This window comes from Platalea leucorodia, assembly GCF_965183815.1.
Source record: "Platalea leucorodia genome assembly, chromosome: 2".
NCBI lineage: Eukaryota > Metazoa > Chordata > Aves > Pelecaniformes > Threskiornithidae > Platalea > Platalea leucorodia.
In genome coordinates this window covers 98,141,196-98,167,822 of record NC_138824.1, presented here as the reverse complement: position 1 = coordinate 98,167,822, position 26,627 = coordinate 98,141,196, and the positions used below count along the sequence as shown (strand labels likewise).

Below are 26,627 nucleotides of genomic sequence, written 5' to 3'. Positions count from 1 at the left end.
TCAGTCATGGTCAGGAAATAAGAGGAACAAGGTGCATGCAAGGTTTTCTGTCTTTTAGACATATTTGATAGGCTAAACCCACAACTCTCAAGTCAGCAATGAAGCGTAATTTGGGGGGGGGGAGGGGGGCATGACCTGCTTACATGGAGACTGAACTTTCATCACTGTGATTATATTCTGTTTGTTGGGGTTTTTTGCTTATTGTTGTCAGTTAATTACAGAGAATAACAATCTGTTCTGAGAAATGGAGACATTGAAGAAAGAAATGTTAACTTGAATTAAGCTTTCATTTAAATTGGACTATCCATTTCACATCAAACTGCTATCTAGACATTTTCATTGTTCTCAAAGGTGTTCTTACGGGGGTTATATTTAAGTTGACATAATTCAGTTCAAAGTTAACTCTCATTAACTGTCATGATGGTATCATTACTTGGATAGTTATTGTGAAATAAGTGGGGGGAAAAAAAAAAGAGGCAAACAACTTCACAATAATGGCCCGTAGGATGTTCTTGCACTGGAGATTTGTGGCAAAATCAGGTTATAACTGCTTCTAACCCCGTAATGTGTTACTTGCTTCAGACGTACTGGGGGTAGAAAGGTCTTTAAGGCTATTAACTCTGCCCATCCTTCTTCATGTGTGTGTCCACTGCCCTTATCACTGATCACCACTTTCTCCCAGCTCTCTGAAAGGCCCAGTGACGCATTCATACAGGAAATCTGGTACATGATACAATAATTTTTAACCTGACTACATCCAAAGTTCATAAAATTGCTACCTATCAGTATTCGTAGTGTCTTCACAACCTCCATAAATGGATTATTCATCACTTTTTCAGTCCTAAATGCATGTAAGAGAGACTTGTCCTGAGCATCATCTAATGCAGACTTTATATTGGAGTATCACTACTAGCTCTGACATTGACTGGATGCATTCTAATGTGCTTCAAAATAAAATCTTGTTCACACTGACTTGTCTATATTGAAGTAATTAATTATTTTTCCTTAAAGTCCCCTTGTCTTTCCATACAAGCTATTTTTAAGTTCACTTATTTGGCGTTATGGATCATATTAAATAAGCTTTGGAGGAGCAGAATTAATTCCAGTTTCTGGTAAGCTTCTTCAGTTTAGATACATGTGGGTCAGTTTGTAACCGAGAGCAATCACATACTCCATTTCCTCATAACTAGAAGTTATGCGTCTTGGTACCTGCAAACTCTGCATTGTTCTGTGTTCATCTTGTCTGAACACTTCCCACTTTTTTAAATGCATAGGAGATGGATAAAGAGAATTTCTAGTGTATTATGTGCAGGGATCCTTGCACAGTTTTGGGTTTGCTACATCCTCAATCTATTAGTATTGCACCATATTGTTGTTTAATTGTTTTTCTCTTATTCAAGCATCAATGTTTATCTTTTATTTTTGTTTCCTTTTTTTTTCTATCACCACACATTCATTACTCACAGGTAAGAGCTGGCCTAAAAGGAGGACCACACTGAAACCTTTGTCCAGTTTCCCTGAGGTGTTTTTTGTGGTCTTACTTTACAGATATCCTTTACAGTCCTCATCCACCTTTTAAGATCTCAACTTTGGTCTCACCAGTGTTCAAAATGCAGTATGCAGTTATCCTACAAGAAATTCAACAATAACAAAGCTCCAGACTTTTCAGATCCTTCAGTCTTTTCATAGCCTTTCAGCCATCCTTCAGGTCACTACTCTAACACCGTGTAGCTACTAAGAGAAAAGTTCTGAAAGACTGTACAAAAAATGCAGAAAGAAGAAGAATGTAAAGGTGACTCTTTTCAGCTGACAGAAAAAAACTGTAAGCAATGGTATGGGGAGCAAGCATTTCCCACTTGTTCCAACTCAGGCCTCTCTACTTTGGTAAACCCTCCCCAAATTTACACTGTTAAATCTTCCATTATGATCTACAGTAGTAATATAGTAGTTACTACAGGTTTCTCACAGTAATGTTGAAAAATATCAATCTCATATGATAAAAGCTTTAGCCTAGAGACGGGACAAAGAAAAGACATGCAAGTTCCCATCACAAGCCAGAGGAACGCTGTTTGCAACTTCTGTGTATTAGGAAGTTATGTCATGTGTTAAAATAGTACCCTCCAAACACCGTCACTGCCATCCATGACAATAGTTCTGATAGTTAATCTACCATCATCAAACTGGTTATCATCTACCACCTAGGTAGGTAGGAACAGCAAGCTTCCCTATGGTGATGGTGCATGCTCTTCCATGCAGAAAGCGCTTTCATGTTGGTGGCATTTAGCTTAAGTAAGTTCTGCAAAGCTTTTTTAGAAAGTATCTGTCATTATAAGGCCCTAGACACTTTATTTTACATAACTACATCATTAGCCACGACTGAAGAATTAGCAGGCTTGTAAAACTGTAAAGTCAATTATATACATTTACCTTTGCAAGTCTAGGGACCTGTGCAATACACTGTTCATATTGGCACATTCTGTCATGTTACCGATTTGAGTGGGGGAAAAAAAAAATCAGTCTGAAGACCCCGTGTAGAGATTGAGTACTGATGGGACTCTTCTCACCTTGCTGTCTAAAACGTTAGGTCTCTGTTTCCAAGCTAAGGTGCTATAGTGTCGAAAGCAATATCTTTTAATAGAACAACTAATACAGCCGGGAAAAAAATATGTAGGATTTGAGGCAAATTATCCCTTCTTCATATCTGAAATAGAAGCAGCAAACTTCAAAGCTAATGCAAGTTGAGAACAATTGTTCAGAGTTTAGATATGTTAATCAGACCATTTTTTACAGAAGATAGATAGTACTTGTGGAATACACAAGAGATATTAGTAAGGAGGAGAATGATAAAGAAGTTACCTTGTATGGCAAGAAAAAAAAGAGACACATTCAGAAGGGGAGGGGAATCATCTGCAAACCTTCTGTACCCAACAAAAGAAGATAAAAATTGCTCCAAAAAGCAATTAATTTCCTTCTAAGGTAGGTGGGATGAATTACCCCCTAGAGGAGCATGCCATTCTCTCTCTGCTGACTACAGCAAAAGCTTGGGCAATTAGCTGAGAGTTGTCACCTAACTTTTGGAGAGAACTGAAGTTACTCCTGACAAATCCCACTCTCAGTAAGCAATGAGGCATAAAGAAGCCACGTGCCAATTATAACAGTAATTAGCATTGTGAAGTTCTGGATTGCTTTAAAAAGCACTGTCACCATACCTTTAGCTAGCGGTTCCACAGTGATAATCTCGCTGCTGTTGCCTCTTCCTGCAGCAGTCACTGCTACCACCCAGACGCTGTACTGGCGATTCCGGCTCAGGTTGGGGATTCTGTAGGAAAATGAGTCGGGAGAGGCTTCAAACTCGCTGATTACCTGTGGTGGGAGAGACAAATGTTTCCAGACTAAAATAAAAAGTATTTGGAGAAAGTCTGCTAAGCCGAGCGCTACAAAGTCTGTTACTTCAGGGTACTTTGAATGAGTATCAATTGCTCCAAACAGATGGCAGATGGCAATAAACAGAGCAGACAAAATAACCTGTTGCAATCAATTTATATTCAGTGAATTTGGGCCTATATTTTGTTTATAAATTGTTTTTATTCAGAGTAGGACTTTTATGTGTCTGTTTATTTTTACAGGGTTGGATAAGCAATTTAAGCGAACATATTCAACAAATTTTTACCATCAATAGTTCTGACAAACCAATTTTGTTTTACACAAAACTTTCCCAACAGAGGATTCAGTCCTGCATCTGCTGTGAAATCTGGACCTTACTACTTGAGATATGTCTTTGGTCACCTAGAACCATTGTGCTGGTTTTCCTTATCCCTGGGTTTGGTGGCTTATTCCTTCATTAATGGAGTGAATCAAGAAACAAAACTGTGTTCTGTAATAGACTGTTCAAACTTCCCCTGAGTCTGGTTTTGTTTAATCACAACATTACTTCCATTCAAAGACTCCCACCAGAAGGTCATCTCAGCTATTTAGCCACATTAGCAGGGAAGGACAAGCTCTGGAAGTAATGCCAGTTCAGTCTATTCTCGTACTGTCACTTAAGTGCCTTGGCTGTGGGCTGCAGTGAAGCTGAGCAGCTGCTAAGCAAAACTTGCTTATCAGTGAGATGTTCTGCAGTCTGCTTGAAGTGACCTGTGTGAGGAGAGATGTGGAGGAATATATCGATTCCTCCACAGGACGTGGGCTTAGCGCACCTCAGCACATCCTCCATGGGAAGATCAGCTCCTTGGTGGTGGAGAAGGGAAACCTCGTCACCTCTGAACACAACCACAATGTTCAGCGTAGCCTGACAGGGGCTTTGTGATTCTTGTACATAAAAACAGAGGGGTAATGAACCATTAGAATGAATAATAAGGACTCCCTTCCCTGTGCAATACTGAGCACGGTAATGGCTAACTAACATTAGGCTAAAAATAATTAGAACCTTAAGGATGTAGAAAAGATGATTTTACTAGGAATCAGCATTAAAAATAATGCCTTAGTGTAATCTAAACTTGATTCAGACTGACAGAAGGTGTGCAAGGAATCTCTTTGATATACAAATATCTGCTGGTGGTAAAGGCCAATTTCACCTGATTAGCATTTCAAAAGGCAGGGTGACCTGAAAGCATTGGAATATGTAGTCCTTCAAAGTGAATTCCAAATAAATAAGGGATGTTTCTGAGATATCATTAAACACTGCTCCAGTGTGAACTGGTAGCCAGTTTCAGCTACTGAATGGGTCACTGTATTCCTCTGTTCTTGAGCTGGCATCTCCTATAGCCAGGGGAAGAGGGGAGTTCATCTCATCTCACTTTTGAAATCTACAGTGAAGACATCTGTATCTAAGCCAGTCACCTTGACTCCCTTCAGAGACCATGCAAAGAAAAGGTAACTTCTAAGGCAAGGTTCTTCTGGCCTATTTGAGACACCTACATTGCAAGTGGGATGAATCATGCCCTTGACATAATTATGTTTCCCCACCAACTATAGAAGTGTCCATATAACTAGCTCAGGTATAGTTGTCTGCTCTGAAAGCATCTGAAATTAATGTGCTTGTTAACTAAAATACTTAACTCCCTGGCTTTTACACAAATGTGTGCCTCTATTTGCTTCTACAAGAATACATCCTGTTTCCTCCATGGAGACTAACTTTTCTGGGGAGACTGGTTTGCTCCAGCTAACAGTTATCTAGGCTCAACACAAGCCCAAATAGGGACCTTGCCATACTTTCTAGCCAATCTCATTGCTCCTGTCAAAATGCCAAATCAGTTCGTCCCATTTAGCAAGCATTTGCTGGGGTTTCCACTTCTGAGATGAAGAGGTCAGTGCAGGCAGACACTTCTATTATTATGTGAAATATTACAGCAGGTTTTGAGAACCATCTGTCTTGACATTTACACAAGAATATTGGGCAAATGCCCATGGCTTGACAGGCTGGATCTTTGTGAGGTCATACATAAAAATTAATGTATTGATCATGGCCCAGAAGGATGAATTTTAATATTCATGAGGCAGCATTTCCTAGGGTTAATTTGAAAGTCAAACAGGCTAGGCTGTCTCTGGCACTTAGGTTCCACTCATTAATCCAGCTATCTAGCACAAGCTACTTCTAAACCACTTATTAACATGGGATGCGGATACAGCATTTAGGAACAGCTAACCATTACAGACTTATTGCTAAACTTTCATTCCAGCAAGCATCAGTCCGGTTAAATTTACACTGTTTTTTCCATGACTCCCATGGTTTATGAAAGGGATATATGGCTGCCTTCGGAAGCCACTCCTAATACTGCAGATCTCCTGCTTGAAATGCCTCACTGCTCTGCTCCCCTCTGCAATGACAGAGACTGGGACAGTCAGACAGACATACACCCTGTATACAATTGCTAAACACAGCTCAGAGAAATCCGGTTTGAGATTTTATGTTTGGGATAAGGTGAGCAGCTAAGCAGAAAAGGAAAACCTCAGCCTTGAAGCTATAGCACTGGCACTAAGCGCTCCTCCTCTGAGGACCAAAGTTAAAGACAAGACTGAAAAAACAAACAACCCTCCAAAATTCCTCTGGTTGCAATGTGGTCAGCTAGAAGAGCAGGCAAAACTGTCTCAAAACAGAGGAGGTCTCTTTCCCTGGACTTCCAAAGATAGATGGAATAATCACAGAATTAGCTTCTCTAATGCCTTTTAAAATGCCTTGTCTTCAATCCCTTTCTTTTGCCCACAGAGAACCATCATCATTCACACATTTGCAACTGTAACTATTCCAAATATAAATTCAATTATTCATGGAATTAACTTATTAATTGAATTTGGTAAATGTATCTTCACTAAATTAATGATTCTTATTTTCTTAAAACAAACTGTTATAGCAAAAGATTTTGGTTTCTAACTGGTGAACATACACCTTCTATTTCCTTAGCTAACATTCCCTTTTAAACACTTGGGGATGCTCTAGTGACAAAAAATCGATTTTACTTTTAACTTTTGCCTGTCATTTCAATTAGACTAACATGCCAGAGACTTTCATTACACAAGAAGAAAAAAGGGAGCTTTGTCAGCAAAGAGAAGATTAAACAATTGAAATAAGAAATATTTAAAAGGAATGTCACCTTGTCACATATTGGTCTTTGCATGTGCCAGTGTGAAACATATACTGCTGTTTTACCCCAAAAGCAGTAACATGCTTGCTCAAGGGATTTTTTTCTAATTGCTTTTTTTATTCTGCTTATAGATGATGGGTAAATTTTTCTTCTGTCTTTAGCTTACTGTCTAAGAAGCGCAGACAGGGCCAAGTCTCTAAAAAGCCAGCAAGGGCTGTGAAGAATAAAATGAAATCAAAGTCCTTTATCAAGGTGCAGTCAATCTACTTCCCAAACCAGGCAACAGCAAGAGCTGCTGAGGAACAGCCACTGCAGGAGCATAATTTTCCTCTGATGCAACTTCAGCTCTATTGGTGTACATTGCTTTGTACGCTTTGAAGCAGTATGCCATCTCCTGGCATTTCTGACTCCTTTAGAAAGCAATTAGATAAGTAATGCTTATGAACTCTGAACCCTCTGGCTGTTTTTTTGTTTTGTTTGCTTGTTGTGTTATAACATAGCCTGGGAAAACTTCAAAAGGGTGCTTTAGAAGATAAATATGTTTGTAACAGTTTTCCAAGCAATCAGGGAGATTCCCAAGCAGGGAGGTTAGGTAACAAGTAGCATTTAGTGTGGACTAGAAGATTATTCAGTCAAAGCAAGCCTGCACCTTGCCTACAACTGCATCTACACAACTTCTGATGTAAGACAGGTGCACTGAAGAGCTCTGTCTCCTCATTCTCTGCAACTTGTGAGAAAACTTGGAGGTGAACTGAGAAAGCCATATGAAGACTTTAAGGACAAGAGTGAAAACCAAGAAACATCCCAGGTTTGTGGTGTGTGTTGTGAAGTAAGAGCATATACAAGTTGGCTACCTGTATATTGGCTGCCTCATCTTGAAAATTAAAAATACATATATATACTACCTAAAGTGGCATGTGTGTTTTCACTATGAATTTAGGTATAAAATACGGCCATAACATCATTTAAAAACAGGGCTGGAAGGACCTTGAGAGTTCACCCAAGTCTATGCTCCTTTTTTAAACCAGGTTTGACTATATCTGCACAAATTCAGACAGATGTTTGTCCAACCTGATTTTGAAGCCTTAAAATAAATGGAGATTTTGCAAATCCCTAGGCTGCAAGACCTATTGCATTGCTTAACTAATCTTACTAGTAGAAAGCTTACTTGAAATCTAGCTTGAGTTTCCTGCTGCAGTTTAAGCCCATAGCTTCTTTTCCAGTCTACTAAGAACATGGAGAATAGATTATTACCTTCATCTTTGCACCAGTCTTCAACCTACATGAAGTTTTATCATTCCTTTCCCAACCAGTACCCTTATATTTTTACAACTTAATAACCCTGATGCTTTCAAGATTGCCCAGAAATCGCATTTTCTCTAACAGTTTCTCTAATAGTATCTGCTGTTATCCTTCAGGCTCTCTAACATTGGTCCATAGCCTTCTTGAATACAGTTTCCAAACCTGTATTCAACAATCGCAGGGTATGGCATTTGGATTTTCACAACAGGATTATAAAGGTAGCTAATGTTCATCTTGGGATACACAATAACCTCAAAATCCTTTTCTGAAGAATCTAGCCAATTGCTCTCTACCCAGTACTTTTGTGGTTAGTTATTCATAGTACTCATTTTCTTGCACTTACCCATACTAAATTTTGTCTTTTTCCAGACCTATTTCCCAGTTCATCAAGATCTGTCCAAATTCTAGTTCTGTCTCCAGTGTACTTGCAATCCCTCCCAGCCTTATATCTCCTGCAAATTTAATAGGCACTCTCGCTATTTCATTATCCAGGTCACTAATGGAACCACTGAACAAAAGCAGACTCAGGAGAGATACCTATGTTGCTCCCTCCCACCCACAACAGTGAACCACTGGTTTCATAGCCTCCCACAGAACAGCAATCAGTTTTATATCTATCCTGAGCTGCCTCAGTGAAACCATATTTGCCTAGCTAGGTTTCTCTCAATAAACATGCATCCTCTGGGCTTATCTCCACTGCTAAATGGGAGAGAGCCAGAGAGTGTGTTGAGCACTCCACCCCAATGATCCACACTGCTTTTTAGCTTGATCTCTAGCTCAGTTTTGTACTACTCTAAATAGCTCTCTTCAAAACAAATCTGCTTTAGAGGGGCTAGTGCTAAGCAGTGTAGACAGACGTCAGTCAATGTCACATACTCTTGGGGCCACGTGCTGCTCCTTGGCCCTTGTTTAATCAGCAGTACAGATGAGGCCTACAATGAGCACTGAGTCTCATTGGTAATTAAAGTAAATTTTTAATTCTACAAGGTCAAAACACAAAGATCTCCATCTTTTCACACAACACCATCACAAAATTGTCTACCCTGCTCTACCTCAGGTCTTTGTTGCTCCTGCAAATGATGTTTTAGAGTCTCTTGGACTGACAAGTTATCCAGTAATGGGGGCTATGACAAGTTGTTTCTACCTGGAAACAAATTAGGTTAATATGAAATCAATACATTATTGTATTTATAGAGAATGAACTTCAAGTTCTGCATCCCTGAACAGAGTACACAGACCACTGATGTGCCCTCTCAGTGAACTCCCTAAAGAAGTGAAACTCTGCCTGAGGTCATGGACTAGTACTTTTCTCCAGGACTGCTGGCTTTTGCCTTGCTTCCTTTCACAGATGGACAGACTGTCAGAGCTGCAGATAACCACCAATCCCGGACCACAGTTTTCAGTAAGACTCTGGATACCACTTTGGTCATATAATAGCTTCGGTTCAGGTCTTGTTATTTTGGCTCATGTTTTGAAACATGGCATCTGTTTTTCACTCAGCATTATTGAAGATAACTGTTGTAAACAGAAGCTGTGCACAGAACAGAATATAGCTTCCATATAAAATTTTCTCTCTCTTTTTTTTTCCCCCCCTTAAATGCAGAACTGAAATGTTAGAAAGTGCTAGATGTAAATTTTGGAAACAACAGAGGCAGCTCCCTGCCTTCTCACCTGCAGGAATATCTTGCGAACCCATTTCCAGGAGTTACGCCTGGAAGACAGCCCACCGCCTGGACTTCCAGATAGTCCACGTAGTCAAGGAGTCTGTTTCTTAGGAGCCATTGAGGTACACCACCTGCTTGCCCCTTTGCAGCAACTCACAGAGAGTCCATCAGCCTCCTGGGGCTCATGATCAAGGAAGCAGCATGTGGTGTCACAGGCTGGTGACCACAGGAAGGTCAGGAGACCACCTTCTGCACTGCCAGGAGTTCTGCTGCCTCCTTTGGTGGCCCCAAGAAATCACCACGTTTGTTCAGAGCATTTCAGTCAACTCACAAATGTATGACACCATCTGGTCCCAAGTGCTGTGTCCCCTGTATGATACAGAAGGGAGTGGGATAAATTCAAACCTGCTGAAATACACTGCAACTGACACCAAGGACTTATTGATAGACCTGTATGTGAGACTAGGTAGTGAGACAAGACCAGAGTCTTATGAAAAAATCAATATCAAATTTGTTTTAGTAGGGCTTTGCAAGGAGACCTTTTAAAAATCGTATAAAGCAGCACATCATCAGAATTGATTTATACTCTGTCACATCTCTCCTGAGATCTCCTCTGTGACAAAAATAAGATAGGCAAAAAATGTAAAGTTGACAAAGCATTTAAAAGAATGAATGTACTATGTTTGGGAGCTGGTAACAAAGCTGTGAAATAACGATGAAAAATCTGTAAACAGTACATGTGCTATATTAAAAAAGACATATTTTAAATACTATTTAAAATAAGTTTTTAAAATAACCCCCAAATTATACACTAGTTCTATGCTATATAAAGAACAAGAATTAATAAACATAAATATCTTCATGCTGTAAAAAGTACTGTATAGACACAGTGATAAATACTGCTTGTAGTACACAAATCAATGAACATATATTTTAAATTCAACCTTACAGATTGTGCTGACTCTAAATAAGCTTCTGTTCAACAGTAACTTTATCTGTTTTGCCAACTTCTGCCAGCTACCTCTCCCCTCTTTTAAAGAGACTTTCAGCATCCCTTTAATCACTGAAACTTCTACAGTGTGTAACAACAAATCACTTCTGGCTTTTGCTCTATTTTCCATGCCTTTTATTCAAGTCATTAAACTGGAGAGGAACTGGGGGTCAGAAAGTATGATGCAAAGCCACCTCACATTGAGTTTGAATTTGGACAGATCCTATGCAAAATCAAGACAAGATTTTTCTCTGCCTGAAAGGATTGTGTGGAAAATACCTGGATGCTGGGAATTTATGTCAGCTAATTCTGGTTCTTTAAAGATCTAGTTTAAGATAATTGTATATACTTTCATATCATCCAGTTTAAAATGCATATCATCTGGTTTAAGATAACCACGTATACTTTCTCTAGAGTAAACAAAGAGAAGGGAAGCTTTTGGAAGAAGGTTCATCCAGCTTCTCTCAGACATCTAGCTTCTTTCCTTTAATGGAAGGAAAGCCTTGATGACCCAAGAATCAGCGGAGGCAGTTCTCATCAAGGTGTCTGAAGTCAGGTGAACTGAATCCCACCTTAAGTCTAAAAGTTACAGAGACAGAGCAGAGATGACTCTTCATTCACAGGGCAGCGCCCAGAGTTTCCTGTGTATGCTTTTGATAGGGTATCAGTAATACATTGCAAAGAATACCCTCCAGGTGTTTTCTGGAAGATTCTGCATGTGTTTCTATTGGGAAATGTATGGCAAACATATAGGACTTCATAAGAAACCAAGATATTTGGCCTAAGTGTTTTCCATTGGGACGTTTTGAAAACTACGTGACCAGAGTTGGGAGGCTGCAGTCTATGCGTTTGTGAAAGAGAGGAAGGAAATCTGGAGAGTCTGATTCATGTCATTTTTTCTACTGAACAGAAAAAAGCCACTGTAATACACCCTCACTGGGGAATCTGACTATAGTTTTTCCCTTAATATGGTGCTCTACAGATTGACAGAAAAAGGTGCATACAGATGTGAGAAACGGATGAATAGTCTAGTCACTACTGCCGCTACTGCTGCTGCTGGTTATCCTATCACAGGACTGAGCAGACAGAATATACATGGGAACAGTATCTAGTGCAGATATCATACACCTGTTGTTTAACGTGACCACAGGTTAAACCATGTAATTTTTTTTTTTCATCTTAGTGCGTTTAAACCAAAAAATGAAACAAATACAGAAGTCTAACAGGCTTAAAAGTATGTTTCCCCCAGAAAAATAAGTATACCAAAAAGCTCAGTAACCATCTCCCCCAAACAGTCCCAGCTGTTGGTCAGTTTCCAATATCAATCACATTTTCAAGTAAATTGACTTGGGTTTTGGCCAAATATGAGATCGTTTCTTTCTTCACCATTGCTTCACATCTGTTCATCTCCCCCATCTTCCAAACCCAAGTGTTTCACAGAAATATTTCCAGGCCAAGATGAATCTTTGCTGGGCATTCAGCTTTTTGTATCTTTCTATATCCTTTGGAGAAGTCCAGAATTGTAGATTACAGTTTTCAGAGATTCTTTCTGACACAGGTCACTACCAGGTACTAACTGTAGGGTTTGCACTATGAGATAACTCCCATTCATCACCCCTGTTTGAGCACTGGGGTCTGCTATGTGTTCTGGTTTGTCATCCAGCTAATCCAGCTAATACTCTTATCATGACAGCATCATCTGGGATCTTTGCAGGAACATATTCACTCCCTTTATCCGGTCCAATGCCATCTTGCTCTGGAATTTCTTCTCCTTCCAGTCCTCAGGCTTCTGGTAATTTGGGACCTCAGTCAAGGTGGGTTTAACAGAGAAATCATACCTCTTAACAGAATCCCACAACTAGCAACAGTTTGATCAACTAACATTTCAAAACTATTGCCAGGGTTCAATACCAGAGAATAAATGGGTTCTTCTTATCAGAAAAGTAGGTTTTTAAATTTGTAGCTGGGTGCTTTGCAAGCTTCTTGTCATATTTGCCAGTCTTTGGGTACTTGTGCTGGAAAGAGAAAGGCAATCTGAAGTCTTCCTCAAATAGAGTTTTACTGTGGAGTTGATCACAGTTTTGTTCAGGGGCTTTGGGGAGCAGCTTCACAGAGGTATCACTGCTCCATGGAAATTCACTTCATACTGTACAGTAAGAGATTTGCTGTCAAACAGAAAGAGCTTTAAAAGCCTGGCAGAGATACGACTACTGAGCACTCAGAAAACTAAGATGGATATGAAGCATTTAATCAAAGGCAAGGGAATTCACATTTAAGAATCACAATCCCTCCTGTAATGTGCTGAACAATTATGGGTTTGGTTTGGTATTAACAACATGTGTATCGAACGTCATGCCCAAGAGAACCCAGCAATAACTTTGTGCAGCACAGACAGCTTTTCAGAAGAAAGCAGTAATGATTACAGTTTGGGTAATGCAGCTTTTCTGGTGGAGAAACCATACACTGCACACACACATAGAGCTAAACAGATATACATACCTTTGCAAAATGCAGGACATCATTGTCAACTGTGGAGAAGCCAGTCCGCTCGGCTTAGACAGGAACACACTGCATCAGTGAAAATGTTCCCCCAGAGTAGCAGACACCTGTGCCACACTTCCCTTTGCTGTGAGGGTGGTGTGGGCAACAGGAGCATGTGGCAATAACAGTGCTCACAAGCCAGCTGACGAGGGAGCCAGCAACTGTGCTCAAGACTGCATGTGGTGATAAGAACCTGAGTCACGCAACATAAAGAAGGAAGGACAGCAGGAGAACAGGTAGTGTTTGAACTACGCTCAAACAGGTAGTGCAAGGTAGCGGACAGGATATTAGAAAGCTAAAAGTTGTGACTCCTGACAACAGGAAAGAGAGTTCTGCTCCACTTGCAGATCTGCAAATTCAGAATATGTATAATGCCCTGGGCACTGGTGAGGATGAACAAGACCCATCAGAAGATTCATTAGAGCCATCTGAGCCTAGTGTCTGCACAAAAGGAAAAAGGCATGTGATAGTTATTGGAGACTCCCTCCTTCAGGGGATGGAGGCACCGATCTGCCAACCTGACCTAATATCTTGGGAGCTTTTTGCTAGGTAGGCTTTAAGATTTGAGATGTGTAGAGATATTGCCAAGGCTCATCCAGCCCTTGGACTATTTTCCATTGCTGCTTTTCCGTGTGAGCACGAACACTGGCAGGGGCAACGTGAACCATAGGAAGAGTCACAACAGAGTTCGGGAGATGAAAGTGAAGAGTAGGAGGGGCCAGGTGGTGTCTCCTCAAATCTTCTGATGAGGGAGAAGGCTCGAGCAGAAGTGAGTCAATTGATGTTGCAGGGTTGGTCTAGCAGGGCTTTGTCTTCTATGCAGGACCTTGAGGAATGAGAGCTACTGGGCAGGGATGGGATATACCTGGCAAAGTGCAGCAAGAGTGCCTTTGCTAAAAGGCTTGCTAATCTAGTGATGAAGGCTTTAAACAAGGTGTGGTTGGGGAGAGCCACCATAACAGAGAAGCAAGGGCACAAAGGGGCAAACCAGATGTGTCTAGGAGACAACATTATAGAAGAGGATCTCACTTTTCCCCTGTAAGAGCAGCACAATTTAGGATTCATCTCAAATGCCTGTACACCAATGGATGTAGCGTAGAGAACAGTAACTGGAAGTCTGTGTGTAGTTGCAGAGCTACAGCCTCATTTGGATTATGGTGACATGGTATGATAGCACTCATGACTGATGTTCTGCAATGGAGGGATGCAGTCTTTTCAAGACAGACGTGTAGCAAGGTATGAAGGAGGGCGTGCACTTCATGTAAAGGAGTTTCTTGAATGCATGGAGTGCTGCCCCAGGGCAGGTGACAAACCAGTAGAGAGCTTATGAGTAAGGATCAGAGGACAGACTAGTACTCATAGTGTCGTAGTAGGTGTCTGCTACAGACCTCCTGATCAAGAGGAGGAGGCAGATGAAGCCATCTTTAAGCAGCTGAAGAAAGTCTCACAAGCACACATCTTGGTACTCATGGGTGACTTTTACCACATTGACAACTGCTGGAAGGGCAATGAGACTGGAAGCAAGTAACCTAGGAAATTTCTGGAGAGTACTGAAGACCATTTCTTGATGGAGGTGATCAATGAACTGACTAGTGCAAATGCTCTGTTGAACCTGTTGCCCACAAACAAGGAAAAACTGGTTGAAGATGTGAAGGTCTATGACAACTTTAGCTGGTGTGACCATACGACTGGAGTTCAAGATCCTGAGAAGAGTGATCCCACGGGAAACTGTCCTGAAGGGCAAAAGGGATCAGGACAGCTGGCTAATCTTCAAGGATAATGTCCTCACAGCACAAGAATGGTCTTTTGCAACGTATGGAATGTTAAGTAAGCATGACAGGAGACCAGCATGGAAGAACATGTAGATCCTGATTGAACTCAAACACAAATTTTTTTGTGGAGGACAAAAGCAAGAAGGGTTTCTTTAAGTACATCAACAGCAAAACAAAGGCTAAGGAGAGTTTGGGCCCATTGCTCAGTGAGGCAGGGTAGGTAGTGAAAGGAATTTGGAAAGAGCTAAGGTACTCAATGACTTTTTTGCCTCAGTTTTCACTGGTAAGGTTTGCCCTCAGGCCTCCAGGTCTCTGAACCTTCTTGAAGAGTATTTGGGAGTGAAGCTGTACTCACAGCAGAGGGAGACTGAATTACAGAGCACTTAAGAATCACATCATTAGACACACAGAAAGCCATGGTACCAGATAGGATGCATCTGAGGGTGCGGAAGGATGTGGCTGATTGATTGTCATTGTGAGGCTACTCTTGGTTGTATTTGAAAGGTGATGGCAATCAGAGGAGGCTTCTGATCACTGGAAAAAGGCAAATGTCACATTTCAAGAAGGGCAAGAAGGAGGATCTAGGTAACTACAGCCTGGCCAACCTAGTCTCAATAATATGAGATGGTTACTGAGCAAATCCTACTAGATGCCATTTTAAACACATGAAGGAGAGAAAGGAACAGTTCATATGGATTTACCAAAGGTAAATCATGCTTGACCAACCTGATTTCTTTCTATGACAAGGTGACTGGCACTGTGGACAAAGGGAGGGCGGTGGATGTTGTTTACCTTGGCTTTAGCAAAGCCTTTGACCCAGTCTTCCACAGTCTCATTATCACCAGATTGGTAAAATATGGGATGAATAAATGAACAATAAAATGGATGGAAAATCACCTGTGCTGCTGGACTCACACTTGTGATCAGCGGTGAAAAGTTCAGCTGCAAGCCAATAATTAGTAGTATCCCTTGGGGATCATTTTCTGGGACCGATACTGTTTAATAACTTAATTAATGACCTGAGAGACAGAACAAGAGTGGACCATCAGCAAGTTTGTGAATGGCCTGAAATTGGGGCTAATACTTTATATGCTGGAGAGCAGGGCTGTTGTTCACAGGGACCTAGGCAGGTTGGAGAAATGGGGTGACTGGAGTCTCATGAAGTTCAAAACCAGCAAATACGAAGTCCTGCATCTGGGATAGAATAACCCCCTACACTGGAACAGCCTGAGGGCTGACTGTGCAACAGGCAGCTCTGCAGAAAAGCAAGTCTGGTATTAGCAACTCTATGCTCGTAAGAGTGTAGCCAGTAGGCCCAAGGAGGTGATCCTTCCCCTCTACTTTGCACTTGTGAAACTGCATCTAAGTACTCTGTCCAGTCTTGGGATCTCCAGTACAAAAAAACCCCATGGACATACTGGGGCAAGTGCAGGACAGGGCTGTCAGGGAATGGTCAGGAGGCTGGAGCACAGGACATACATAATAGGACATGCTGAGCCAGCTATGTCTGTCAGCCTTAAGATGAGAAGGCTCGGGAGAGACTTTATTGTCTTCTACATATACTTCATCAGATGATACAAAGGAGATGGACCCAAGCTCTTTTTGAAGGTGCAGGGTGGCAAAAGTTTTGACATGGGAAAGTCTGATCAACTGGGGGAGAAAAAAATTACCATGGGACCATGGTCAAATATTGGAACTGGGGCCCAGAGGGACTGTGGGATCTCCATGCATGGAAGCATTCAAGACTTCACTAGACATGTCCCTGAGCAACTTGATGTAATTAAACTTGCTTTGAGAAGGGGCTTGGACTATGCAACCTCCAGAGGAACCTTCCACCCTAAATTCTATTATTCTATGGAAGTTTAAAAATGGAAATCCAGTTGGCCAAAATATGTATTCAACACCTGAAACCAAACACTGGCAGAGCTAACGTGCAACTCTCTGAGAAAGAGAAACACATTAGACTGCCATCAAGATGTTTCCTAAGTTAGATGGGGAAAGGCTCCAATAAAACCGCTATGACATTTTAGGCCATTGGCAATATTGTATGTCTTTCACATCTGAACGCTTTCTATGCACAGTTGCCCAAACGAGTTCTGCTTTTAGCTTTCACTATCAGGAAATCAGAGAGCGATAGAGAGGTCATCTTATTCCACATCTTAATATGAGTGGAACAAAGACAAGAACCAACCGACAATGTCCTCAAAAGGAAAATCACCAAGGAGAGCGGTGTACATTTATTACCCTTTTATAGTGCAGTTCTATTTACATGAATCCTTTCCATTAATCTCCAGGCATCCCATGGAGAAAGCAGAAGACTGATGCACAATTTAATGACCTCCTTTATTGGAAACAGCAGGATAAGCCTGTTTAATATGTTTGCTCCTATTAGTGAATGACTGACCAACGGATCACCCCCAACAAAACCCCAACAGCAACAACGACTGCATTTTTCTAATCAACAAAGCAAAACAGATTTTAATATGTTTATTTCTGACTGAGTGCTGCCATACTGTTTGTTGACACCCAAATGATATAGTTGGTCTATATGTCTTCAGCTCTTAACCTCTCTCTTCTTTCCCTGCCAGTTCTAATGCTTTCTCAGCCCTTCCTGTGCCAGGAAATCCTGCTTCTTAACCTTCATTCCCCTGCCTTCTTTCTGTGTTGTTTTTCACCTGTTCTGAGATTACAATTTCCCAGGTTGGTTAGCCATTGCATGCTTTGTGTCACAATGACCTTTTCTGGGCACTTTCTGACATCTAAATTTTATTTAATCTAATCCCATTGATTCTTCCTTAGGTACTGTACTGACCTGAACACAGTAAGAGGTTGGTGGAGTTTTTTTTTCAGAAATCACCTAAATCTCATTTTCTCTTGCCCTTGTAAAAGCCCTGGCAATACACATCTACAACCCAAGGCAGCAGGTGCTGGAGCAGGCACCTAAAACAGATCCACCCACGGCCAGGTAGGAGCCAAACCACCCTAGCTTGTTTACTAGGATTCAAAACATGTGCAACGTCTATGGCACCACTGCGAAAACCTACACTGACAGGATGGGATGGCAGCCTGTGCTGCAGCTGATAGAACTGCCTGTTGCTTCCCTGAGGCCTGGGCAGAATGAGCGTGATGAACACCCTGCCGGTATGCTGGGGATAAGCACACTTAGAAGGAAGCTGACCAACATGGGACCATTACAGGTGGTCTTGAGAAGGCAGCTCCTACAAGAACTCAAGTGAGGTCAAGAACCGTGAGAATGTGGGCTGTGAGTTAGCACCGAAGATAATTAACTTAAATTCTGGTATGTTTTGTTTCTTATATTTGAAGAATGAAGGACACATTAAGTCATATTTCTGTATTTTTTTCTATATTTTCAGAATGAAAAAGAGAAAGTTCTGCCTAATAATGCCTATACAATAATATAGGCACAACAATTAAGCAGTAGGACATTGGATCCTTGCTTGCTCTTTATCTTGGCTAGAGAATAGATTGCAGTGGAGAATAATTTTTATTTTTCACACATTAATCATATTTGTGGCTTGAAACATCCCAGGCAAATACTGTCCTTAGGACTCAAAACGTGTAAAAAGGAAATGTCTGCATCCTTCTGTACAAGGACAGCAGAAGTTTTAACAGCTTCTGCCCTTGCAAAGCAAACTGAACTGTGCAAAAGGCAGCAAATCTTCATCTTGTAATATCTCAGGGTCATATGAGGGTTGTGCTTTGTAATAAAAATATGCACAGTATGACCAGCAAAGTTTATTTGTTTTCCTGTTGGTGATTTAAACACCAAAGCAGTGTTCTTGTGTGAAGGACTGCCTTGTTAGCCCAAGTGTCTAAAGTGTACTGTATTGACTTGTTCTCAGTATACGCATACTGCTGCAAAATGCAATCTGCAAAGAATATAACCTTCCCGTAAGCCTACCTTTACCACTGTCCTTTTCTCTTTCTCCTCACTGATGCTTAAAAACTCAGTTTGCCTTTCTGCTTAAATGGCAGATTTTTAGCAAAGTTATTTTGCAATCAGGGCTTTGACTGAAGGAAAAAGTCTGTTTAGGAAGTTTTTATGGCTCTATACCTCCAACTAGAGCGCTTGCTACTTATGGTGACAGAAGAGATGATAAAGACACAGGTCCTATTTATTTCCCTCCTCTCCCTAATTTAAGACCACTTTCTCTGTCAACTACTTGTCTCTGCCAACAGTGAATCATACAAGAATTTCCTTGGGATACATAGGCTGTATCTGCACAGGAGTGTTAACACTCAAGCACCTCTGCAGACTTGTTTCACTGCAAAGCTAGCTCTGAATAAAATAACTTTTTATTTCAGAGTCCTTTTAAGGGTAAAAGATAACAAAGCATTTTGTTAGAAAGAAAGGTGGGGGAGTGTGTCCCATATTAAATGTGTCCTGAGGTCTTGCACTTATTTAAAGATGTCCAACCTGGCTTCTGGAAACTGACCACTGGGTGTGATCCCTGCCCCACTCCCCACACAGGACTGATACAGAAGACCTGCTCTGTAAGCCACAACTCATGCTGATCTGCAAAACACTAGTGAGAAGTGGTACAGGGACCGTCCTCATAGATACATATTGTACATATATGTACACATGTGTATGTACATATATATATTTATATGTACACACACACATACACCCCTTCATGCACACAGGTAACAACAGGATAACTATACATGTACACATTAACAATTAACAGAAAACACAAACACCTCCAAGTGCCTCTACCTTGGGCTAAGGTATACAGTGACACCCTTACATCATGCCATAATGAACAACATAAACACATAGCAGTAGAATTCAGTACAGGCCAAGACCAGCAAAAAGAGTAACTATTCTTGTCATTGTCCATCACTGAGGTACTCCAAAAGGTAACCATACAATAAGCAGTCTTAAAAAAATAATTTTGTGTATGAGAGAACTGCATATTAGAGAAAAAAATTTTTAGCCGAGGCTGTTTATTTTCCTGGTGATGTAAACATACAAAAAATTGTTGCTAGCAAAGCCTCAGGAAGAAACACTGCAGCTTTGTGCATGGTAAGTAACTAGCAAGAGCCAGCAGCACCACCTGGTGTTCTCTCCAACCCCCCAGAGAAGCTCTTGGTTCCCACTCAGACCACAGCCCTAGCAGCGAGGTCCAGTTCTGTAAAATCCGACCTCTGTAACCCACTGTGTGCTATAGAAATGCACGAACCATAATGGAAAAAAAAAATCTCTGGCTAGTTTACATGTAAACGGTATGGTCAAGATAGTTTGGTTTGCATGGCTATAATTATTAAATTAACAGAGTTAGGAGTCAGTAGTCCCAAAACATAAATGAAACAAAGATCTCCAACCCTTAGCTTTGGATGTGACTCATAAACCCTGCTTATAGTTGGATGTATCAGTTTAAGCATAGCCATCAATGGATGTGTGTGTTTTGCCCCATCGCCCCTAAGTACCTGCAGAAATAGTTCACTGGCTGGAAGATTGGGCTGGGGGAGGCCGTGTCTGCTCGCAGGGTCCTGCTCAGACATACCCTCAGGCCGCCTTCTCTCTCAGCCAGCTTTGAAAACAAGCCTGAGGCACTTTTGGAAATTTCCCTGCCAAACTCCTCTTACTTCTAGAACAATATTTTCCTTGTCTATTAAACTAAGATTATATTTTGCAACTTGCAATGCTACTTTTGATGGGAAGTCCTGCTTAAAAACTAAATCCAAACCTTGGATAAAAACTAGATAAGGACTTTTTCAATACATATTAAAATAAATACACATGGGTATTTACAAAGAGCAATTGGCCCTTGTGTTTAAAGATAGCTGGATTCCTTCGTGATTCAGAGAGAGAGAAAGATACCTGATATTCAGTTCTATTTTTCTCTTGTCACTTTCTCAGCATGTCGACCTAGAGTGGGCAAATACTCCAGGCACAAATAAGTTTATTCACAAGCAAATATGTTCTTTCATAAGTCATTATGCTCCTTCACGCATGAATACCCAAGCCAAAAAGGTTGGAACTTAGATGAAAACAGAAGTCAGATTCAGCAATTTGGTATATAAATACACACCTCCAGCCACAACAGGGCTCTACATAGCTTGCAGCCAGTCCTGTAAAAGGTCACTGAGTAAATTCTAAAAAAACCCATGCCTTAAAAGATACTCAACTTCAATCGTGAGTTTTGACATGATTTGTTAGTCAGCACTCTTCAATAAGTTTTAAGTACTGCAAAAGTTTTATAGGTGGAAAAAAAAAAAAACAACTCTCAGTCACCCCATAGTCCCAGGGTCTCCCTTCACCCTTGCTTAGAGGAAAGATCAAATGGCAGGAAAGGAAGTGGCAAAGAAAGCATCAAGCACTGAGCACCTGCAGACACCCAATTTCAGCCTCACAAGTCAGTGCTTCCCATCTGCTGTTGCCCTGTGGGACTTACTGTGGGGTAGGGGTGTGAGCAGAAGACAGTGTATTTCCGAATGATGCCGTTCAGCTTGAGGGGAGGGAGCCAGGACACGAAGACGGTGGAGGCTGAAGCTGCAGCTGCTTTAACACCAGCGGGAGGTCCTGGAACTGGAAAACCAAGATGTGTTAGAGTGGCCCAAGGCAGGCAGGCAGTCATCCTAGTGTAATGGAGGAGCAAAAAGGAAAAGTGGAGTGTGCCGCTTTGGTAGCTGTGCCCCTGTGGACCAAGGCGGACACCCTGTGTTAGGAAGCAGCCTCCGCACTGCCCACACCAGGGAAGAGGATTTGGAGGGCTGTGCCCCCAACCCTAAGAGGGAAGAGGCTCTGCTTCAGAGGGCCTCAAGGCAGAAGTTGCCTCTGATGGTTAAACTTTTGTGAAGTATCACCCCCAGCCTGCATGCATGAAAACATGTTGGCTGTGGCCAGTGAAAATTGCCAAAAAACATATTATTACAAATTGTCAATTTTGAAGACATAACTTACGCCAAATGATTATTCACTGTATAAATAATACGCATGTGAACAGTTTAATGGACACACACAGTAGAGCTGTGAATTTAATGAAGTGGAGAGCAAATGAGCTGTAGTCCCACGCAGTTAGCACTGCCTGACGTGACCCAGGTCTAGCTAGTGGCATGACGTGTGAGCAGACATATTGCCACGTAGGCTCCTTCCCTCCAGCCTTGCCCTCAGCAGCTCAGACCTCTATCTGGAACTGAAGTATGTGAATACATATCTATTTCTCTAATTACAGCAACTACCTATATAAGCCATTGAAAATTGTCACAGAAAAAGGGAAAAAACCCTCCTCTCTAAAACCACATGGAAAAAATTTCAGCCAGGAAATGCTAAAATCTTGGTACATAATCTTAACTGTATCTCTTCTCACACTTGCATTTTGAGAAAGACTTTGATTTCATAAGCATATGTTATTTTTCAAACACACGTTACACTGTACAATGTTCTCCAACTTTGGAAGCGCTCTTATACTAATGTGAAAAAATTCTTGTGTGCTAGAATACCACATTACACATAAGCTGGTACTTAAACAAAATAGCAAGGGCTACATTTAACATGAGAATAAATTGGTTTGAAGTTTCAAAAAAAAACCCCACCTCTTTTGTCAACAGGAAATTATTTTAAAATATTTTTAAAACCCTAAAAATAAATAATTTGAAATATATTTTTAATACTGCATGTGGACAATATTAATTTTAAATTATTAAAATAGATATATTGTACTAGAAATTACTACATATGGTATTAAAGACAAAGGGAAACATTTTGATGGACTCTGTTCTCTGCAGAACTTTTGGTTCATGAAGAATCTAATATTTTTGTCTAATTTCAAGCAAAACAACCAAAATGTTAGAATTTCCAGTAAAATTACCATTTCAGTGCTTGATCAGCTTTCTTTAATTTCACAGAAAAGAGTTATTGTGCAATACAGATTGAAAAACCCATGTCCAGCAATCTGATCTTCGTAGATGGATCCTTAATCTTGGTTCTACGGCATTTAAGTAAGTAGATATTATGGTGGTAAAAAACTTTGCCTATAAAGAGAAGCCACACAGCCTGGGGTCTAAATTTGCTTAGCTTTGCGGCTAGCTACTTCAGGTTGTAAAAAGCATATAAGGATAACTTCAAGTTTATATCTGTTCAGGTAGTACTGGAAGATGTAAGAAAACTGACAGATAGGCACCATTCAGTGCACCATTTCTGAATATGCATTTTCTATTTATAGTGTGTTGAGAAAGTTAATAAGGCATCAAGTGAGAATGTCATGATTATAATTGCATGCAAACCCAGCCCCTCGCTGCAAAGGGGCTAATTCAGTTAGCAGTTCTATCCATTGCAGAGTAAATATTGATGCTTGACAGCATTCAACTTGTTATTTATACCCAGCTCATTAGAAATGCTATTTGCTCCTGCTGCTGAAGAGTGAAAGCTAGCTCTCCAGGGTAATTACTTAACCCACGGGAGGATTCCTTTACAGTTAGTAATGTTTTCTGGAAATCACTGCAAATAGATGTATGAGGTTAAAGTAATTTATTGTTAAATTAGGGTGTGATCTATAGGGACAGTTTCTGATGGTAATTGGTCATGGCTGTCAACTGCTGATGGATTAACTCAAAATTCATCTAGCATTTTCCAGTCAATGGACATATGTGGAACATATTACTTGTCACTGGACTGCTGTATTTCTGTCTAGCATATAGACCAGCAGAAAGAGGGGCTAGAAAGAAAGTCAGGAAGTCATATAGTCAAATTTCTGAAGCTTCTCTAATCCAAAGACCCCTCTGCCTCATTGTAGAGGGGTTGGAATCAGGCAACAGTTTTTGCAGTGGTGCCAAAATTATTCTGAATGTTCATTTATTATTCCTCTTTTTGTCTTTGTTTGCTGGGTTGTGCATGTGGAAATGACTGTGTGTGGGTAAGTGTTTATATTTTGTTAGCGAGAATTCTGCAGACTGTCATCTGATGCCTTACAGACCACCACTGTCCTCTGTCCAGAGGGTAAAGTCATTGCTCAAACTCATCCTCTAGACCTAAACAAGATTATTGTGAGTTAGTTCAGCATTAACTGAAACATTTGTTACTAAACATGGGTTCCTTGAGTATCTGAAGAAGTTGTGGTGGGGGAATGCAGTGCCTGCCTTATCTTGGAGAGGAAAGACCCCAGTCTTGCTATGCTAACTTAAGGTATTTTCTTTCATTGCCATTGCATCCCGTAGCATTACTACCTTCAGTCATTATGAGACAGCAGTATCAGGAGACCTGGACTGTCTTATTGACTTCTCCATGGATCGTTATTTAGCACAGACTCCCACAGATCCCAGCAAAGCCAAGCTAAATGTGCACAATACCAGTTTCTTTTTTCCATAGTCACCAGGGGTAAAATAATGGCAAGAAGACGGAGGACAACAAGGGCTGAGCACAGAGAAGCTGAGGACTGCTTCTAGCCATCTTTGCAACCTTCCTGGGAGCAGATATGGCAAATTTAAGATCAAAGATGGCCTCATTCTCCAGCTAGCAAGGCTTTGAAAGACACGGAAATAGCATGCTGCTTTCATGTGAAGGAGAACACTTTGTATTCTTGACAGTGCAAGTGAAATGCTAACGCAGAGAAGGCAATTATACTGATATGACTAGTCCAGGAAACAGCATTTAGATATGCTGGATAATGGGGAGGAGCTCCAGGAACTTTCTCATTCCCCTTTTCATAAGCAGAGAGATTATCACAATTTTTCTTCACAGTACTGAACAGCAGGGAGGCAAATGCACAGAGCGCGGTGCATTTAAGAGCAATATCACCAATATATCAGAAAACTGAACCCTGCTCCATAACAGATTTTTAATTCTGCACCACACAAGAGTATCTTATTGACTGTTACATTTATGGAAAACCAAACAAAATAAGCTCCCGACTGCTGCCAGTAGTGCCTTTGTTCATGTAGATATCCCACCTACAATTTAGACCTATGCTAGCCAAAATAAATTCATATGCGCTGTCCACCTCTCATTCACTCTGAACTGGCTTCATATTAGTCACACCATTTCTATCAAATCCTGCCAGTTTCACAAGGGGAACATTTATTATTCTGTACATTTTTTTGTTAGTAAAAAAAATAAAATTGGAGATCTCTGACAACAGAAAAAAATACATTAAGGGGTCATTAAGGGCAATTTTCCATCATAGCACCCAGGTGATGAACTGCACAGCCAACCTTACCAGCTGAACGAGCCCAAACAGAGCTCTGCTCCAAAGAGTACTGAACGTGCGCTTGATTGGATTTATCCTTATTCATTTTAGAATAAATATAAAGCTTTGTCAGATGCTGTTTGCACATCCATCTCTCTCAGGCCAACTGCCAGGAAGCTTGGTGTCCAGAGACAGAAAGGAGAGGAGGAAAATCTCTCTGGATTCAGGCAGAGTCTTACAACGAGGCTGCAAAGGGGTTTAGTGTTATTCCTCCTTCCTCCCTGCAGCTAGTCCCTGCTGCTCCCTTGCTGCAGCTTTCCTCTTGCTCTGAACGCCGACCTCAATAGCAGAGAAGAGCTGGAAGGACAGCACTGCTGCACTGAGCAAAGTCTTCTGTGATATACAAACAGCTTTCAATGCATAAGAAAGTGTTTTCTCAAAAGAAACTGATACGAGAGAGAAACATGCATCCTCCTGCATCACAGAAACCACAGAAGCAACCTCTGCCAAACACTCAGTAAAAAGCAGGGTAGGGGACAAAACCACAATGAATTCTTAAAAATTGGGCATTTCTGCTTGACTTATGCTTCTGCCAGGAGGAATTTCAAGAAGAGCAGTTTCTTTTTCTGAGGCTAATGGGGAAAAAAAAGCTAGACAAAACCCATAAATATGATCACGTTGAAAGGAAAGCCAAATTGCCAGTTGCAGGAAGCTTTCTGTGGAAGGGGGCTCTGGGGCCCGTGTCCTCCACTTGCCAGTTCCACCCAAGGTCAGAGGCATTGCTGCCCGCAGAGGTGCTGCGCCATGTGTTGGGCACATATGGGGAGCAAATTCATTGTCTCGACCACAGTTTTCTCATATCGCATTTGCAGTGCCGAAACTGAGAGGTAATTTGTCAACCGCCCATTGCTACAGAGTGGAGCAGCTTTTGAAAATGTACTTTGAATGCAGCGAGGAAGAGGAATTTGAAGAACTACTTTAATTTTTAATGATTTGGCAAATTAAGTCCCCAGGTGAAGAGGACAATCAGCTTATCAGAAACTGTAAAGTGGAAAGGGTAGGGGACAAAATTGCAAAGAATTATTAAAAATTGGGCATTTCTGCTTGGCTTATGTTTCTGCCAGGAGGAACTTCAAGAAGAGCAGTTTCTTTTTCTGAAGGCTAATGGGGGGAAAAAAGCTAGACAAAACCCATAAATATGATCACATTAAAAGGAAAACTCATTTCCTATTATTTGCTAGAGCTGTTCCCATTTCCGAAGTTGATCAGCAGCAGTGTCTGACCTCTGGTGTCTAAATTCAGTATCAAGCATTACAAAAAATTGAACATCGACTCGTTTCATCCAGGCTGACTGCTTCACTCCCTGGGTGTTACTCTTATTTTGCTACACTGGAGATTTCAAGCCTGCTAGAAAAATTTTGGCCTGATGTCCCTAGCTGAACACCAACAAAGAAGTCACAGGAGGCTGTGATCTGCCTTTCAACAGCAGCAGTGGAACACGCTTCACCATTGATTTTACAAAGATAAGTTTCTCCTAATGTAAAAGAAATGAAAAAAGAAAAAGAAATTAATGGCATGATATGGCCTCATAGTAATAACAATGCGGAGGGCTTGCTAGCCACTTA

At 41.0% G+C, this 26,627-nt stretch overlaps 1 protein-coding gene across 1 annotated transcript in view; it reads right to left on the bottom strand.

Moving 5' to 3' along the window:
- The window catches only part of DSCAM (DS cell adhesion molecule), a gene marked incomplete at both ends in the record, with an annotated part of 474,219 nt that overhangs the window by 60,554 nt on the left and 387,038 nt on the right, over positions 1–26,627 (bottom strand). Inside the window, 2 exons of the mRNA XM_082337939.1 lie at positions 3,210–3,363; positions 21,274–21,407. Of these exons, the coding sequence (XP_082194065.1) occupies positions 3,210–3,363; positions 21,274–21,407 (288 nt within the window). The remainder of the gene's footprint in view (positions 1–3,209; positions 3,364–21,273; positions 21,408–26,627) is intronic.